A 16988-nucleotide genomic window follows, 5' to 3' on the forward strand; every position below is an offset into this window, starting at 1 on the left:
ACTTAAACGTGCCACTAGATTTATAGCTGAGCCTATTTTATGTGAAGGAAGAATCATAACTACAACTAGTCTTCTCCCGCATTCCTCAGCCCCTAATATCCAAATCTTCACACTTTAGGCTTAATATCTTCTACCGTTTAGTGGTAATAATAGTCAACAGATTTAGATATGGTTTCCAGTAATATAGAATATATTAAAAAGCTGAATGATAGTTTCATTTAAAATCAGATAAATCCGTACTTCATGTACTTCATGTAGCGCCAACGTCGCTTGCAGCCGCCTGCAGCCCGGCTGACTTTTGAAGCCAATGGCATTATCAGCTTCAAGGCGGCCGCCGGTGCTGCAGGAAGTTGAACACACCTAGTGTTATGTCAAATATATGTCACTACACGAACACGTGTCTGAGTTTAAATGTAACTTATTATTTGAGTACTGTATCGATACTTTTGTAATGATTTGTCTTTTTGCACACACAAAAAAAACTTTGGGCAATAACACCGGAAAAGCTTGACTTGTTTACATCCGGTTAGAAAGAAGGCGCATGAAGGAGCTAACTTCATCGAACTACAGTTTTGTAAACTATACAAGGTTTTTAACCATCAAAATGTCTCAACTAAATGTGTTCAGGGATTATCTCAATGAGCGATTAACAACGGCAGCTTTGGAGATATTCGCGGCCGCTGAGAAGTCGTTTGCTAAATTTGAAGAAGAGATTTATCGTTCAATTGAGGATAGCACGCGACTTCAACGCTTGTCGGACATTGTTACTCAACCTGAGATAAAGCTTCACCAAACAGGTTCGATTAATAACTACAGATGATAATAATCTGGTGTATCTATATTCAGTTTATCATGAATTATATTTGGTCTAGCACGGCCGTACCCAGGTGTGTAGTGAGAGTCGTTTCTTGCGATTGAGTGGTTTACTGCACAGAGCAGGGCCGGTGTTACAAGCCAACTGGTTTAAGACAACAGGTGCATGCACAGCTGGGAAACCAATCAGTCTGCCTCTATCGCCAGATTCGGCACAAATTCACAAACGTATTACTGGCGATTTTCAGGTCGGATCTCATATTTGCCACAGCAAATATGAAAGTAGGCCAATAGGCTACGTGCGCACTACATTAGGCTACCATTTGCGACAAAATAAATGGAGACAAAATAAAACATTTGCAGGCTCGCATGAAGTGGGATTCGAACCCACTAGAGCAAAAATACGTGCTCACGTGAGTCCGTTGACTTACAGAGTGCCATACCAGCTCCGAAATGTGAGCAATATGATTACGTACTTGTCAACAACGTTGGCCTTCACAGGTAACATTTTGATTTGGCTACTTCTGAATCAACTGGTTCCCATAGACACTACCCGAATGTAGGCTACAATCACGTATTTCGGGTTTGTTCCGAGGCAATAGCCGTATTCGCCACGACATCAAAGCTCCTTCTGACACCACATAATAAAAATTCATACGAAGAACGTCGCTGCTAACCCAGACAATACAATCAAAATAAGCGTAACACAACATGGAAACATTCGTTTCCTATGCGATTTGTGTAGCCTATGGCTGAGTGTTTCTTCACTGTATCTTTTGAAATCAATTCATTTCATAATTGAATATTCTGAACAAATGTAATGAGCGCTACATTACAGCCAAGCACACCATAATAAATGGAAGCTAAGAAAATAAAAGACGCGCGTTGGATTCAATCCCACGAGCTAAAACACCTGCATGATTACAAACCATTGCATTATACCGTGAGCCACTGAAGCATATGCACGAAAGGGTCACAATTTTAAGTATGTTGGCCTTCAGGCAACATGTTGTTTTGGTTCTTCTGAATCAACTAGTTACCGTAGACACCACCCGAATGTAGGTTATTCATCACGTATTTGGAGTTGTCTCAAGGCAATAGCCATATTAACCACCTATCTTTTGGGGTTAGGCTACTGGAGTTCACCCAAAACAGCTGGTTACCTAGGTTACTTTGCCATGATTATCAGAAGTATGATCATGTCTGTGCCCACGTTTCTATATCAGGCAGCGACGACTTAAGTATTACTTCGCAATATGTGGTGTCATTAGCCTAAGTGTCTGTGATACCGTGTTTTAGACAACTCCAAATACGTGATGAATTACCTACATTCGGGTGGTGTCTACGGTAACTAGTTGATTCAGAAGAACCAAAACAACATGTTGCCTGAAGGCCAACGTACTTAAAAAAAAATTGACCGATTCATGCATGTGCTTCAGTGGCTCACGGTATAATGCAATGATTTGTAATCATACAGGTGTTTTAACTCGTGGGATCGAATCCAACTCGCGTCTTTTATTTTCTTAGCTTCCATTTATTATGGTGTGAATGGCTGTAATGTAGTGCTCACTACATTTGTTCAGAATATTCAATTATGAAATGAATTGATTTCAGAAGATATAGTGAAGAAACACTCAGCCATAGGCTACACAAATCGCATAGGAAACGAATGTTTCCATGTGTTACGCTTATTTTGATCGTATTGTCTGGGTTAGCAGCGACGTTCTTAGTATGAATTTTTAATATGTGGTGTCAGAAGGAGCTTTGATGTCGTGGTAAATACGGCTATTGCCTCGGAACAAACCCGAAATACGTGATTAGTAGCCTACATTCGGGTAGTGTCTATGGGAACCAGTTGATTCAGAAGTAGCCAAATCAAAATGTTACCTGTGAAGGCCAACGTAGTTGACAAGTACGTATTCATATTGCTCACATTTCAGAGCTGGTATAGCACGCGGTGTAAGTCAATGGACTCACGTGCGCACGTATTTTTGCTCTAATGGGATCGAATCCCACTTCATGCGAGCCTGCAAATGTTTTATTTTGTCTCCATTTATTTTGTCGCAAATGGTAGCCTAATGTAGTGCGCACGTAGCCTATTGGCCTACTTTCATATTTGCCGCAGCAAATATGAGATCCGACTTGAAAATCGCCAGTAATATGTTTGTGAATTTGTGACAAATCTGGCGATAGAGGCGGACTGATAGGTGCACGCACAGCTGGGAAAACCAGTTGTCTTGAAAACCAGTCGGCTTGTAACACTGGCCCAAGCCTTTATGGGGTTAAGCTGAATTGATTTCGGGGGCCCCCCTGTGACACCAATATTATTGATTATTTTTAATGCCTGATTATTTGCACACTAATCTAAAGCACTATTTAGCAATGTTATTAGTTATGTTGCTTACATGATAACATTGATTTATTTCACCCTTACACAGTTTTTAATTTTAACAGAAGCAAACCCAGATTGGTCATGTGATGATTTGAACTTTAAGGCAATTGAATCAAGTACAAAATGGCTGAAAGGGGTGTATTTATGTAAATGTCCACATGAACTCAATGTTTGTGTCAATAAATCAAATGTCATTTTGAATGATGGTTTTTCAAACCTAATAGGCTTTAAGGTGACATCACTGACGTACCGTACACAATTTCACCTTGATATGTCAAAATGACTGAATTACAGCTGTTTGAACTTGGACCAAATCTGACAATGCTCACCATTGGAGAAACAACTTACTTTTTTGTACAGTAACTGAACAATACTCAACACTGAGAATAGCTCAACGAGCTGGAACGGTGACCTGCAAAGTATAAGGTTGTAGGTTAGAATCCAGCCTGTCTTAAATTTGAATATATGTTTATCGATTACATCGAAATACCATGCGCAATTTCACCTTTTATGTCAAAAGATCATTGAATTACAGCTGTTTAAGCTTTGGCCGAATCGAACAAGCCATGCTACAGGATATACAGCTTTTTTTTTATTGACAGAAACTGACCAGAATTTCTCAGCCTTGCGGGTAGCTCAATTGGTTGAAGGGTTGTACTGCAAAGCATAAGGTCACAAGTTCGAATTCAGGCACAGTCGTATGGACTGTCATAATTTTGATTACTTGTTTAGTTAAACTGGCAGACATCATTCTGAAATACCATGGACAATTTCATGCAATTTAACCTTGAAATGTCAACTGTTTCTTAACCTTTGTCCCAAAGCTGACCACAAACTAATACTCATCACGCAGTCGGAGCACTGCTAGATAATCAGCGTCAGATCCCTTGGGTACCCGGCATGCAGTGCGGCATGTCCAAAAAACGCAAAGACTTGTGGAAAATAGTTTGGTTGCAACAGCCTTGCGAGGGATTTCAGTTGTTGTGTTTGTTCAATTAGATGTTTGTAATGTTATTGTTGGTTAGTTAATATAATCTTGTTGGTCACCCTGATTGTGTATGTTGTGTAGTTTAATGGGACCAGAGAGTTGGCTGCTAAACAGTCACAGGCTATTCTTGCAAGGAACTGAATATGAACGCTTCCCTATCCCAGTTGCCCACATGACTAGTTAGTTGTGCATTGACTGAGAGTCTGGAACTGTTTTTGGCCAAATATGAAGTCGTTTTGCTCTCTTGTTGTCCAAGTCTCGATCTTCTGCAGTGTACATGTTTATAATATTTTGCCATTTTGCGGAGGAACCCGCATCGCTGCTTGCAGCTATATCTTTTTGTTTTCTTTGTTAAGATAGCAGCCTTATGACCGACTGCTATCTGTTGCGGAATTTTCCTCACGTTAAAGCCGATTTATACTTCTGTGTCTCCGTTAACGGACAGACGCACTGGTTGAATTTATACTACTCCGATGGCTCTGCGTCCTGAAAGCAATTCACAGCCAGAACAGTAGATGACGCTGCACTGCGATGCTAGCTAGGTTATCGAAAGGTCGGAGCAGATGAACAAATGAACCATTTCATCAATAAAATAAGCAAATTTTCAGCAACTACACTGCCCATTTCTCGTCAAATTTTAATTCAGATGCTGATTTACATGAACTTTTTAGCTGAAATAAGAGTTGTAAAAACTTACAACAATGGCAATCAAAGGATTTTGTTCTCTTGTTGGTCACGGCAACCCCACCCCCACCCCTGACGCAAGCGGTTCTTAATACGGACCAATCATAGCCAAGGGGTATCCGTAAAAAGACGCACGGACCGACGGACAGACAGGAAAATCAGGAAGCTTACGCAGAGCTCTGCGAGGGCTCTGCGAGGACACGCAGAGAGCATTTGACGGAGAGGGCGTTCCCCGTGTGCGTGTGCGTAAAAACGCAGAAGTATAAATTGGTCTTTACTCTGTCTGTAACAGTCTACATCTAGAAACTGAGCTTCATGGTGCAGGGAACAACTGACTGGCTCATGGAGGCACGTGAACAGACATTCGGTGTATTGGACTCCACGCAGCGCCGCAGCCTGCAGATTGGAGAAAGAGTTTACAATAGCCCAATACATAAAATGACAAATTTTCCGACTTAAGGAGCCGTTTATAACTCCTCCCCGACAGCAAGCGGCAACTCTCGCTGGTCGTTTCGTGCAGCAACAGCCGATGTCGAACGCACCTATTGGTTTACGGAGCGCTAGATTGGCTTTGCAAAAAAACATTTTGATACGGAGCGTTCTATGAACGGAATGACGCATTTTAAATATCGCTCGATCTTGCGAATTTGATCGTGGGAAGCCGAAATTTTTATCGTGATTAATCGTGCAGCCCTACTCTTTACTGTTTTCAACATTAAAGCCACAGGCCAGAACCAAGCCTCCCGCATGGGATGTCTTCAACTTACTTTTTAGGCAAGAACACAACCTAAGTGATACCCAAAACAAGCAGTGACGTGCAGTGATGTTAGTAAGAGGCAAGTGTAACAAAGTTGAGAACTATACTAAATGGAAAGAATAGGCCAATTGATCAGAAGAAATTAGATGCAAACAAAAGGTAGCAGCAGTACCGAGTTGCAACATGTATTATGATTTTTTACCCTCAAGACAAAGCAACGATCTTACATGCGTTAACAATCTCCCACAGATATCAATACAATCAATTACTTTCTGGGTGCACCCTTTGACTCCAATAACATCCGTATTACACAATTTGGATCACACAGAAACAAAACAATATTCATAAATGTTGGTTCCAGCTCAATTAAATTATACCAAAGAAAACAAATCACCACCATTGGTGGTTTCAGAATCAGCTTGTTACCAGTCCAATATGAAAGAATAGAATAGTTTGTCCTCAAAATGAAGGTTCCAAATCTTCCAGCTTTATCCTCGTGGGTTGGCTCGCCATCCATTCAACGTATCCCAACAAAAAAACATGACCAAGACGGTCAAGTGTGCAATTTTCGTTTCCCAATACCGATGGTTCCAGGCTCTAAAAGATCATTCTCTAATAATAATAAATAATAATAATAAATAATTATTATAAGTTTGTTATTATTACTTAGTTTGAGCACTGATTTCGTTTATAATCGTTTACTCTTTTTTTCCTTTAACATAAGGAAATCTTCCGTTTTTCTCATAGGGTTTTTCCCCACTCTTTTCCAAGGGCGACCCTCAATATCTAGGTGTCATTTAATTGGCCCAAACCACCAAACCATCTTAATCTGATAGGTTAACTCCACAGTCACTTAAGACTAACATCCGTTTAACATTAACCCTTTAGTTTCCCTGCGTTACACTAGGCACTGAGTTATGAAAGCCAGATTACCTAATTTATTGTTAGGCTAATATGTAAAAATAGTAAACGCAGTAAACAGTACAAGCAATAGCCTACAGCTGCTGAATGTTAGCATAGCCACACAGCCAATCTTTTCTTCCATACCAGTCTGTTTGAAACGATCGAAAACATGTTGTCACTTTTGTTGCAGTAGTCCAAGTTTTCCCATTTTAAGAGGTCTGTAATTGGCTGAGAGTACTTTGAGCCATTGCCTACTAACCTGGGGGGTATTCGTCGTAGCTCGCTAAGCAGTTTAGCGAGATTTTCAGGGTAAGATAAAACACGCCCCTATTTTTGGTTCGTGGAAGCAAGTTTAGATAAATCACCATAGTAACATATCAATTAGCACTAACCTGCTCGAGAGCAGGCTAACGTAAGTGTAGCTGGATAAGCTTGCCACACCCCCGGAAAATAATTGGCAGCTCCCTTTTTGAGAGACCCAGCTGACCAAGGAGATATAGTTCGATTAACTTTCCATACCAATATAGTTCTTCACGATCGCCAAGATCCTTTTTCACACGGATGAGTTCTTGTTTGAGCGATATCGATTCAGCCGACAAGGACTCATTTATTTGCAAGACCTTCTCGGGCCGTACATTGCAAATATCACACACCGCAGCAAGCTATGCTTTATGAGCTTATGCTGCTGTATGTGAATATGTAACGCTATGTTCTAAGAAATGTCTTATCTGTTGTGCCTGTGCTTTTTATGTTTCACTGTGGGAGAGTGGAAAACGTCATATAGATTCCTTTTTATGTCTTGACGTGAAGAAATGGACAATAAAGCTACTTGAAACTTTTACTGTGCTTCAGACTCTCTGCATAGCCTTGAGGTTTTTCGCGTCAGGTAGGCTACATTTTTATACAGTATAGGCGATGCAGAAAACATTGGCAAAGCCACAGCATGCGTTGGTGTAAGAAAAGTGTACTTGGCGCTTAACCAGCTGATGAATCAATTCATCATATTCCTGGCCATGCCCCAGTCAATGAAATCAAAGAGGGATTTACACATAGGCCTACATACACATATATAGGGTGATATCAGGTAAAATGGGCCATTTAAGGTTTGGGGGTCCCAGCCCTGACAAGTAACAGGGGATTTGATTGCTTTATGGTTGCTATGGTGGGCCAATAATTCAAACAATACTGCACCAGAAAGCTGCATGGTAAGTAGCCTGGCATACCAAATCTAATTAAACTATTTTAAGGATGATACATCTTAAAAAAAACTATGCATATCTGTCTTGATGGCATCAATCACAAATAATGTTGTTAGTTTGGTATATGAACATATTTTTTGAAAAAGTTGTTTTTCTTGGTGGTCCAATTTACCTTAACCCACTGAGGTAAAATGGGCAACATGGTTTCAGATAAAATGAATAAAATTCAGATAAAAATCATCTGTGTCACTCACAAACGTGTGTGTGTGTGTCACACCATGACCCCCCCAACAGTAATAATGGTAGTAGATATTTTATGTACAGTGAGTATGGTGAAGGAGAAGGAAGCGAGAGGAGAGGAGAAAGGGAGAAGGAAAGAGAGAGAAAAGAGAGTAGGAGCAAGGACCAGAGAGGAAAGGATACAATGATAAAACAGGGATGTAAAGGAAGGCCAAACAATTATAATCTGTGGAAAGAGGAGAGGATGAAGGGGGCCTTAGATGAATACATGGAGGGAGAGAAGAAAGGAATTACAGTGAGTGTGCACCTCTTATCAAGAGCATGGGGTGTGCCGCAATCAACACTGCAAAGACGCATCAGTGGAAAGGTGACTGGCAGTGAACAAGTGTCAGGGCAGAAGCCCTACCTTCCACAGGAGACAGAAAGGGAGCTTGCTGCCACCCTCAACACATTGGCGCAGAGGGGGTTTCCCTTCACAAAACGTGATGTCCGGCAAGTGGCTTTTGATTTTGCAGCCAAGAACAACATATCTGGTTTCTCCAAGACAGCAGGGAGGGCCAGATATTACTGGTTTAAGAACTTTCTAAAGCACAACCCAGAGCTTGGGATGTGCAAGCCAGAGGTCCTGTCTGCAGCATGGGCTGCTCGACTCAAAGAGGTGGTTAGCCAGTGGTTTGACCAGTATGAGAGCTTTTTGGTCAAGCTGGGTATTGAGGGCACACCGTCACATATATATATGGAACTGTGACGAGTCTGGGCTTCAGGATCTTTTTTTAATTTTTATTATGGCACATATGAATATGTTTGTTTAATGCAGTTTAAATGTTTTGTGGCTGTATAAGCAACTGTTTTAAAATTAAAATTGATGATAAATTACTATTTCCCTTTGCAGTTTCACTGGCCCATTTTACCTGAACAGCTGGTCCATTTTACCTGTAACTGCTTGTGCCAAAAAAGTTGGCACAGCTGATGTTTCAGCATTTCACATTTAAAGAAATGTGATCTGATTGATTGGGGTAATAAGGCACTAAAGATGAGCCTATAGCCTACATTTTACCTAAATACGCATTTAGTTTATCGGTAATTTTTTTGCCAAGATGCCTGTCTTGCTCTGGCAGCGGTGGCGGTGTTTGACTTAGCAAAGATAATATACTTATTGTCTTCGGAGAGACTCATTATAATAGTTTGCTCAGATGGCGAGAATATCATAGCTCTCTCTTTCGTCTTTTCCGCCATTTCACCGTTAGAAAATCACGGTTTTGGTGATCGACCTTTGCTGCCTTGAAGTAGGGCGTGGTCGTGCACTTGCCCTGATAAGTTTTGCCTGATAGAAATTAACCACATGATTTGGATGCGGATCAGCCGTCGACAAACCGATATTTGCGGTTCTAAGTTAGCTCGCTAATGTTAACGGGCTAAAGGGACAAATGATTATCTTAGCTTCAACCCTTACGACGAACGGGTCCCTGAACTTCAATGCCACAGCCTCAATTTGATGTCATTGTGTTCATGAAGGTCTCCTCTACAAGACTGAAAACCGCAAACATTTCCCAGCTGGGGGATTTTTTAATAATCGAGCTTATGTCTGAGGAGTGCCCCTGATTTATAGCTACATTTTGAGAGCAAACAAACTCCTTCACTCCATCCAGCTAGTTAGCTTGCCACGAGCGTTCCTCTCCCTGCTTCACTAACAAAATATGTACAGATGTGCCTTGTTTTCGTTCATTTAATCGGATCGACCTCAAAATACGTTAACATATAGTGGAAACGTACATCTACGAATGTGTGGTCTCAAATATACATAAAGATAAACATTTTGGAATTCCAGCGTGTTCAGTCCCCTCAGTTAAGGTTGGCTAGCAAGGTACAGCAGCAGCCTGGCCCTGTGACAGGTGGGGGGAGGGGCGCAAAGGGCAAATTTAAGTGGTATCTTGCTTCCAACTCATTTTTTAGACAACCCATTCATTTGTAGCAGATAAGCATTTAAAAACATGCAAGCTAGTAGTGGGACTGAAAACTATAGGATTGAGAGAGGATTGATATAAAAAGAGTATAAGAGAAGCTGACAATGCTGAATGAGTATTTAATTTGTTTGATGTGCAAGGCAACTAAACACCTATGGGAAAATGTAAATCTCATGTAATGAGATCCAAAATTACTGAAGAGCTCTGGCAGTAGTGCAATGCTTTGATAATGGTTTACTACATCAGAACTTGATGACTAACTTGTTGTATTAGATCGAGTACAACATTTAAAATATAGCTGCAAGCAGCAATGGCGGATTCCTCAAACATTGCAAACCATTGAACAATGTATATTTTTCACAAATTGTCACTATAGAAACATCCATGCTGCAGAATTACCAAGGGGATACCAAATCTGACCAAATCCAAATATAACTGCAAGCAGCAATGAGGTGGCCAAGCAGTCAAATAACCCAGAAAACATTTGACATCCTCAGAAGAGGGTAACGAGTACACGCAGCAAGTTTGGTGTGAATCCATCAAATTTGCTGAGATACATCCCAATTTCCTGTTTGCTGGCTTAACGGCGCATTTTGATTGCCTGTCCCGGCAAAACGGTTTTGAAAATCAGAACCATGTGATAGCTTTTGTGAGGCTTGGTCTGAAGATAATCTCTTCCAAATTTGGTGAAGATTGGACAACATGTGTAGGAGGAGTAGAGAAACGTTTTTCAAATAATTCAAAATGGCGGCCACATCAATTCGGCTATTATCACAAATTATTATGAGTCACACACGGGATGTCCAAAGATATCATGAGACAAGAAATCACTTAATAAAAGCAAACAAATCAATAGTTTTTGGCCAAAACACATTTGCTTCCTGCGGCCACGCCCAGTGATCACATGACACCAAATTGTGTGGACATCCTCAGAAGAGGGTTCTGAGTCATCATACCCAGTTTGGTGTTGACGTCTCAAAGATTTGCCGATATTTGATCCAATTTCCTGTTTGGTTGCTTTGTTGCCAACCGGTTAATGTAAGTCTAATAACAAATGTAATATTGCATATATTTGTGTCCTATTTTCCGTAAAGCAATACAGTTAGGCTACTTAAAGTGGAACAGAACTGATTTATTAAGTATGGCTCATAATTATTAAAATAAGATCCCAAAACTTCATCTGACAACTAAGAGCAAAATGTTCCATTTGTTAATAAAAACATTTCAAACTACTACTTAACTACTGGGCGCGGCCATCTTTGAATCGTCATGTCTGTGACGTCACGAGAATGGTTAGGTACTGTAACTGCCGCCTGCTAGCAGTCATCAAGATTGACATTGATAGATTGCAAGGCACTTCACCCTACTTGCCTCGGGGGGGAATGTCCCTGTACTTACTGTAAGTCGCTCTGGATAAGAGCGTCTGCTAGATTACTAAATGTTAAATGTAAATGTAGATAAGAGGTAGAAATGGCTTTAAAACAAACCAGCTAAAACAAGGTGCAAAGTAGGATCTCATTGGCTGGTTGTACAAACACATTTTACAAGACAGAAGACATTCACTATCATGTCCTACCCAAGCAGCAACCGGTTTTACGAAAATGGCTTGTATCTATACAGCGCCAAAGTCCGCCAGTTGCCCCCCGATTCAGAGTTTGCAGGGATCACTTTACAGAAGTGGATTATATTTACAAACTTAGAATACGATAACGTTACACACACACACACACACACTGGCGTTTGACGCTAGCTAGCTCTTGCTCCTAAATTCACATCTGATTGTAGCCAAAGCTAGCTCCGTTACGTAACATTTCCTGTAGTTTGTTTAACCTAGCAGCGAACAAGTTATCAATTCAACCAGTGAGCATGTTTCACACAACTTGAAGGGGCTACTAGTAACTGAAACTTACCAGTTATGTATAGGGCACTCCAAACTTTCAAGTTCAAGTATTTTATTGTCAGATGAACCGAACAACACAGGGTCAGACTGTTGGCATTGTCCTGCAGTTAGCTAAAACAAGTAGCTAGCACTCCACTCGGTGTTGTTGAACCCGTCAGTGTTAGGCTAACTATATTTATATCTTCCGACAAAACCACATATTCTGCATCATATAGATTTCTGTAAGTCTTTAGCAGACACTCTAGGGTTCTTTTTTTTTACCTCTCTGAGTATTCTGCGCTGAACTGTTGGCATCATCTTTGGTAGACGGCCACTCCTTGGGAGAGAAGCAACAGTGCCAAACTCTCTCCATTTGTAGACTACTTCTCTGACTGTCGATTGATAAACATCCAGACTGTTAGAGATGGTTTCGTATCCTTTCCCAGCTTTATACAGATCAACAATTCTTGATCGCAGGTCTTCAGACAGCTCTTTTGAGCGAATCATGGTGCACATCAGACAATGCTTCTCATCAAGACAATTCTTACCAGGTGTGTTTTATAGTGGGCAGGGCAGCTTTAAGACACTCATCAGTGATTGGGCACACACCTGACTTAAATTGTTTGGTAAAAATTGGTTTCTATTGCTCTTTAAGTCTCCCTAGGCAGAGGGTTCAGTTACTTATTCCTCGCCCTTCTGTCATTGTTTGCATGCTATATGAAATACAATATGAAAACCTATAAATGTCTGTGTGGTTTTAGTTAAAGCAGACACTAATTTTTAATCTGTGTGATTTTGACAAAGATCAGATCACATTTGACGGTGATTTTATGCAGAAATATGAGAAATTCCAAAAAGTTCAGATACTTTTTCATACCACTGTAGCCGAGTAGTGCATTGTGTGCAGCAAGCTTGGAAGAAAAAGAGGGATATGAATAAGGGCCTGTGCCCCAGTAGAGGTGTATGTCTAACAACGCCCCTGGCATGGACATTGTCAATAAGATGCTTGCATTTGCCTTACTGTACTGAATCTGATCCAACTCCATCAACTGCTGGATGTCTGGCAGAATAATGTCTCGAAGCCCAAATCTCAATCAACCTCCTCCCTTGATGTATCATACTCTCATCATGTCTGCTTTATCAAATCTTTCTCAAAAGATTGCTGTAGTGCTGTAGGCCTGTTGTAGATGTTGACAACACCCTGTCTTGTGTATTAGAAGAGGTAATTTAGAAATGTGTACTGTATAGGTACCATCACTATTCACTGCAGTTACACTGGTGTCTGCCGAGTGTGTGATATAAAGTGTAAATGAGAGCCATTTCCTAAGCAAACTAATAGACAAATGTACTGTGTCACTATTTAAGCAAATCCACAAAAAAACTCAAACGTAGAATTCCAAGACAACTGTAATTAACCAAGTGGTCTTTACACCCTTGGCTACTAACCTGAACTTCAATGCCACATCCTTAACTTGATGTCAATCTGTTCAGGAAAATGTCCTCTACAGGACTGTAAAACTGCTAACATTTCCCAGTTGGAACTTCTGAGATATTTGAGTTCATGCCCAATGAGTGCCCGCACCCATTCACTGCAATGAAAAGCTTAATGGAACTCCGACTCTGAATTTGAGCTTCAGGGACGCATGACAACATTTGGCGTGTCGGACGTTTTAGAATTGTTTATGTGATGTGTTCCAATCGTATTTAAGACTACATATTTTACAAACAAGAGGTTTGTTAATTTAACTGTATACTTATCTCACTCGTAACGGCTAATCAGCTAACATGTTAAACTAGAGTCACTGTCGTCCAAAGTCACTGTCGTAAAACTAGCCTCTTTTTCACAAACTGCTGATTAATGGAAGTAGGTTCGAGGTAAAATTTAAAACCTTTAAAAACGTCTAAATTGAGCAAATATTGTTGATATTATTGTGCACACGTATTTCAGTCTAGTTAATATGTAATTTAATTACATAATTTCCCCAGCAATAACTGTTACAACTTATTTCAGGAAAAACGCTCAAATGGGTTTGTCCTCTCTACTGTAAGTGCCATACTGTTTCTGTTAGGCTACTGAGGGGATCAAAAATGTTATGTTTTTTAGTTTTTTTTTAAAGATTTAACATTTAGATGCTTGAGTTCTAAATATTTCCGACGGCCCCCACAGTGCAAGGTTTTTTCCCCAAAACGTTAGTTAGCTAGCTTTAGTTAAGAAAGTGCAACGCACATACATTTAGCTTTGATATACCAAAATATTATAAAAAAGGTAAGGCGGTATGTTTTCCTTAATTTCTATGAACTTTGTGTTATGTTTCTGACTGGAGATCAGTAGTATATCTATATTAATAATAAATCATATAATAATCGCATATTAAATAGCAATGGCAATATTAGTCAAAATAATCGCAATTAGCTTATTTTCTGAAATCGTTCAGGCTTTTTTGGGACAGTCCATGTGTGAGGGAGATCACAAATACTCCTAAAATTATTTTGAGGTCACAATTTTGGGAGCATATGCGGCAGAACTTTCAAGCCTTGGATGTGTAGCATATTATGCTAAGATTACCACAATTGGTCTGGTTTTAGCTGTTAGACATGCGGGTTGCATAATGATTAAGTTGATCACAAACCTACTCTTGTTTCCCCAGATGTGCAGCGTCTCTCTCTCCCGGAACTCCAACAGATTAAAGAGGAACAGGAGCTGTGGACCAGTCAGGAGGAAGAGCAGCTCCAAGGACTGCAGTCTGAAACTACACGCTCAGTGTTCACTTCTACCAGTGTAAAACATGACTGGGATCAGGAAGCCTCCTCTGAATGTTCACATCTTGACCAAACTGTTAAAGTGGAAAACAGAGAAGGAGACTCTCTACCCAGCAACACAACTGAGGAACAAATCAAAGCAGAGCCTGATGGACAAGGCTGTGCAGTACCAGAACCAGGCAGTGACTCTCAGCCCCTCTCTGTTGAAGCTCCAGACTGTCCTACAGCTCAGAGTTTGGAGCAAGAAGAACATGAAGGAGTTCAGCTTTTTCTGAACAGAACACAAGACAGTGAAGCTCTGCTAAGGGAACATATGCCACAGAGACGTCACACAGGAAAAACAAAACATCAGTGTCAAGAATGTAACAAAACTTTTAGTGGAAAAGGTGCTTTGGTTTCTCATATAAGGAAACACACAAAAGAGAAATTGTATCAGTGTCAACAATGTAACAAACCGTTTGCTGAAAAGGGTAATCTGGCTAAACACATGAAGACACACACAGGAGAGAGACCTTTTCAATGTCAGGAATGTAGCAAACTATTTGCTCGAAGGGATACTCTACGGGAACACATGAGGACACACACAAGCGAGAAACCATATAAGTGTCAACAATGTAACAAATCATTTAGTCGTCATTATGGTTTGGTTATACACATGAGAGGGCACACAGGAGAGAAGTCTTTTCAGTGTCAACAATGTAACAAAACTTATAGTGAAAAAAGTGCTTTGTTTTTTCATATGCGGATACACACAGGAGAAAAGCCTTATCAGTGTCAACAATGTAACAAACAGTTTTCAATGAATAGTAGTTTGGTCGTGCACATGAGGACACACACAGGAGAGAAACCTTATCAATGTCAACAATGTAACAAACAGTTTTCAATGAAGTGTAATCTGGTTGTGCACATGAGGACGCACACAGGAGAGAAACCTTATAAATGTCAACAATGTAACAAACAGTTTTCAATGAAGTGTAATCTGGTTGTGCACATGAGGACGCACACAGGAGAGAAACCTTATCAATGTCAGAAATGTAGCAAACACTTTTCTAAAAGTAGTTCTCTGTCTGCACACATGAGGACACACGTTTTTCCGTCAGAGCTTCCTCCTTTATCTTACCATTAAGAGTTCTCTTAAATAGCAGTAAAAGTTCTTCAGTAAGAGTTTCGTCTTAAAACATATTCTCAAAGCTGCTGAGACCAACTTTTGGTGGGAATGGGGAAAAATTTTGAGCTAAAAAAAGGAACTTGTTGCTATGGATGATGTCAAGAAGCAGAGGGGGTTCAGATGGCTGAGCAGTTAAGGAAAGGGGCTATTAATCAGAAGGTTACCGGTTTTATTTCTGGCCATGCAAAATGACGTTGTGTCCTTGGGCAAGGCAATTCACCCAACTTGCCTCGGGGAGAATGTCCCTGTACTCACTGTATGTCGCTCCGGATAAGAGTGTCTGCTAAATGACTAAATGTAAAATCCGACCACTGTCGCAAATGAAACTAAACATTCCAGGGTGCAGTATACACATTCCTCTATCGCTATACTAGTTATAAACGTTACTGAATTGAATAATGTTAAACAGAGGACTAATAACAACAACCAAACCATTTACTTACTTTTATCATGAACGCACCATTTCACTACTTCACCAGAACAGCTTGACTTGTTCACATCCGGTAAGAAAGAATGCGCATGAAGGAGAAAGCGAATCGAACTACTGTTTTGTACATTTTCATTCCCCTCAAATAAGAGAGCGCTAAAATAGATGGGGAAAAGAGAGCTGAGTGTGCATGGTGAAATATTAGCCCCAGACAGAGAAATGTTTCATTTTGTATCCATTTATTTTGTCGTGAATGTCTGTAATGTCGTGCTCACTTATACTTTCACATTTGCCGCATTAAATGATGATATAATTTGAGAATTGCCTGTAGCATGTTTGGGAATTAGTGACAAATCTGGTGATAAGAGGCAGACGGCAGCTGCTGCTGTTAGGTGAACACACAGCAGGCATGCTTATGGAAACTAGATAATCTGGAAACCAGATAATCTGGAAACTAGATAATCTGGAAACCAGTTTGGCGATTTGAAAGAAGTGTCATTTTATTTAGATTTGCTGAAGTTTCTATAATCTACAAAAGTCCTCCAACAGTCTTCAACCAATTTTCAAGTTAGGAACAGCACTGGAATGCAATGTTCGATGCAAAAATGTTTATTGAGCTTCAAGGTGACACACAAATCCCAACAATTCTGAGCTGGTCCCGGGAGCAGACTGACATTTTTCATCCGGATATTTCACTTATATATTTACTCCCTATTATTTTGTGTTACTTTGCTGTTGGTACTTTTGTGATGGTCACAGATTCTCTGCATCCTCAACCAATTGGGTCAAATCCCAATACTTTGTCTTACCCCTA

General features: G+C 40.3%; 1 protein-coding gene across 1 annotated transcript; it reads left to right on the forward strand.

Annotated features, from left to right (window-relative positions):
- The first annotated feature begins 535 nt into the window (after positions 1 to 535).
- Positions 536 to 16495, forward strand: LOC146274011 (uncharacterized). Its single transcript, XM_084704468.1, has 2 exons — positions 536 to 797; positions 14468 to 16495. Exons 1-2 carry the CDS (start codon positions 542 to 544, stop codon positions 15703 to 15705), a joined length of 1494 nt encoding a protein of 497 aa, XP_084560594.1. The 5' UTR covers positions 536 to 541; the 3' UTR covers positions 15706 to 16495.
- The last annotated feature ends 493 nt before the right edge of the window (positions 16496 to 16988 follow it).

The sequence above is a fragment of the Hypomesus nipponensis genome, chromosome 9, assembly GCF_054491055.1.
Source record: "Hypomesus nipponensis isolate SF chromosome 9, ASM5449105v1, whole genome shotgun sequence".
NCBI classification, from domain to species: domain Eukaryota; kingdom Metazoa; phylum Chordata; class Actinopteri; order Osmeriformes; family Osmeridae; genus Hypomesus; species Hypomesus nipponensis.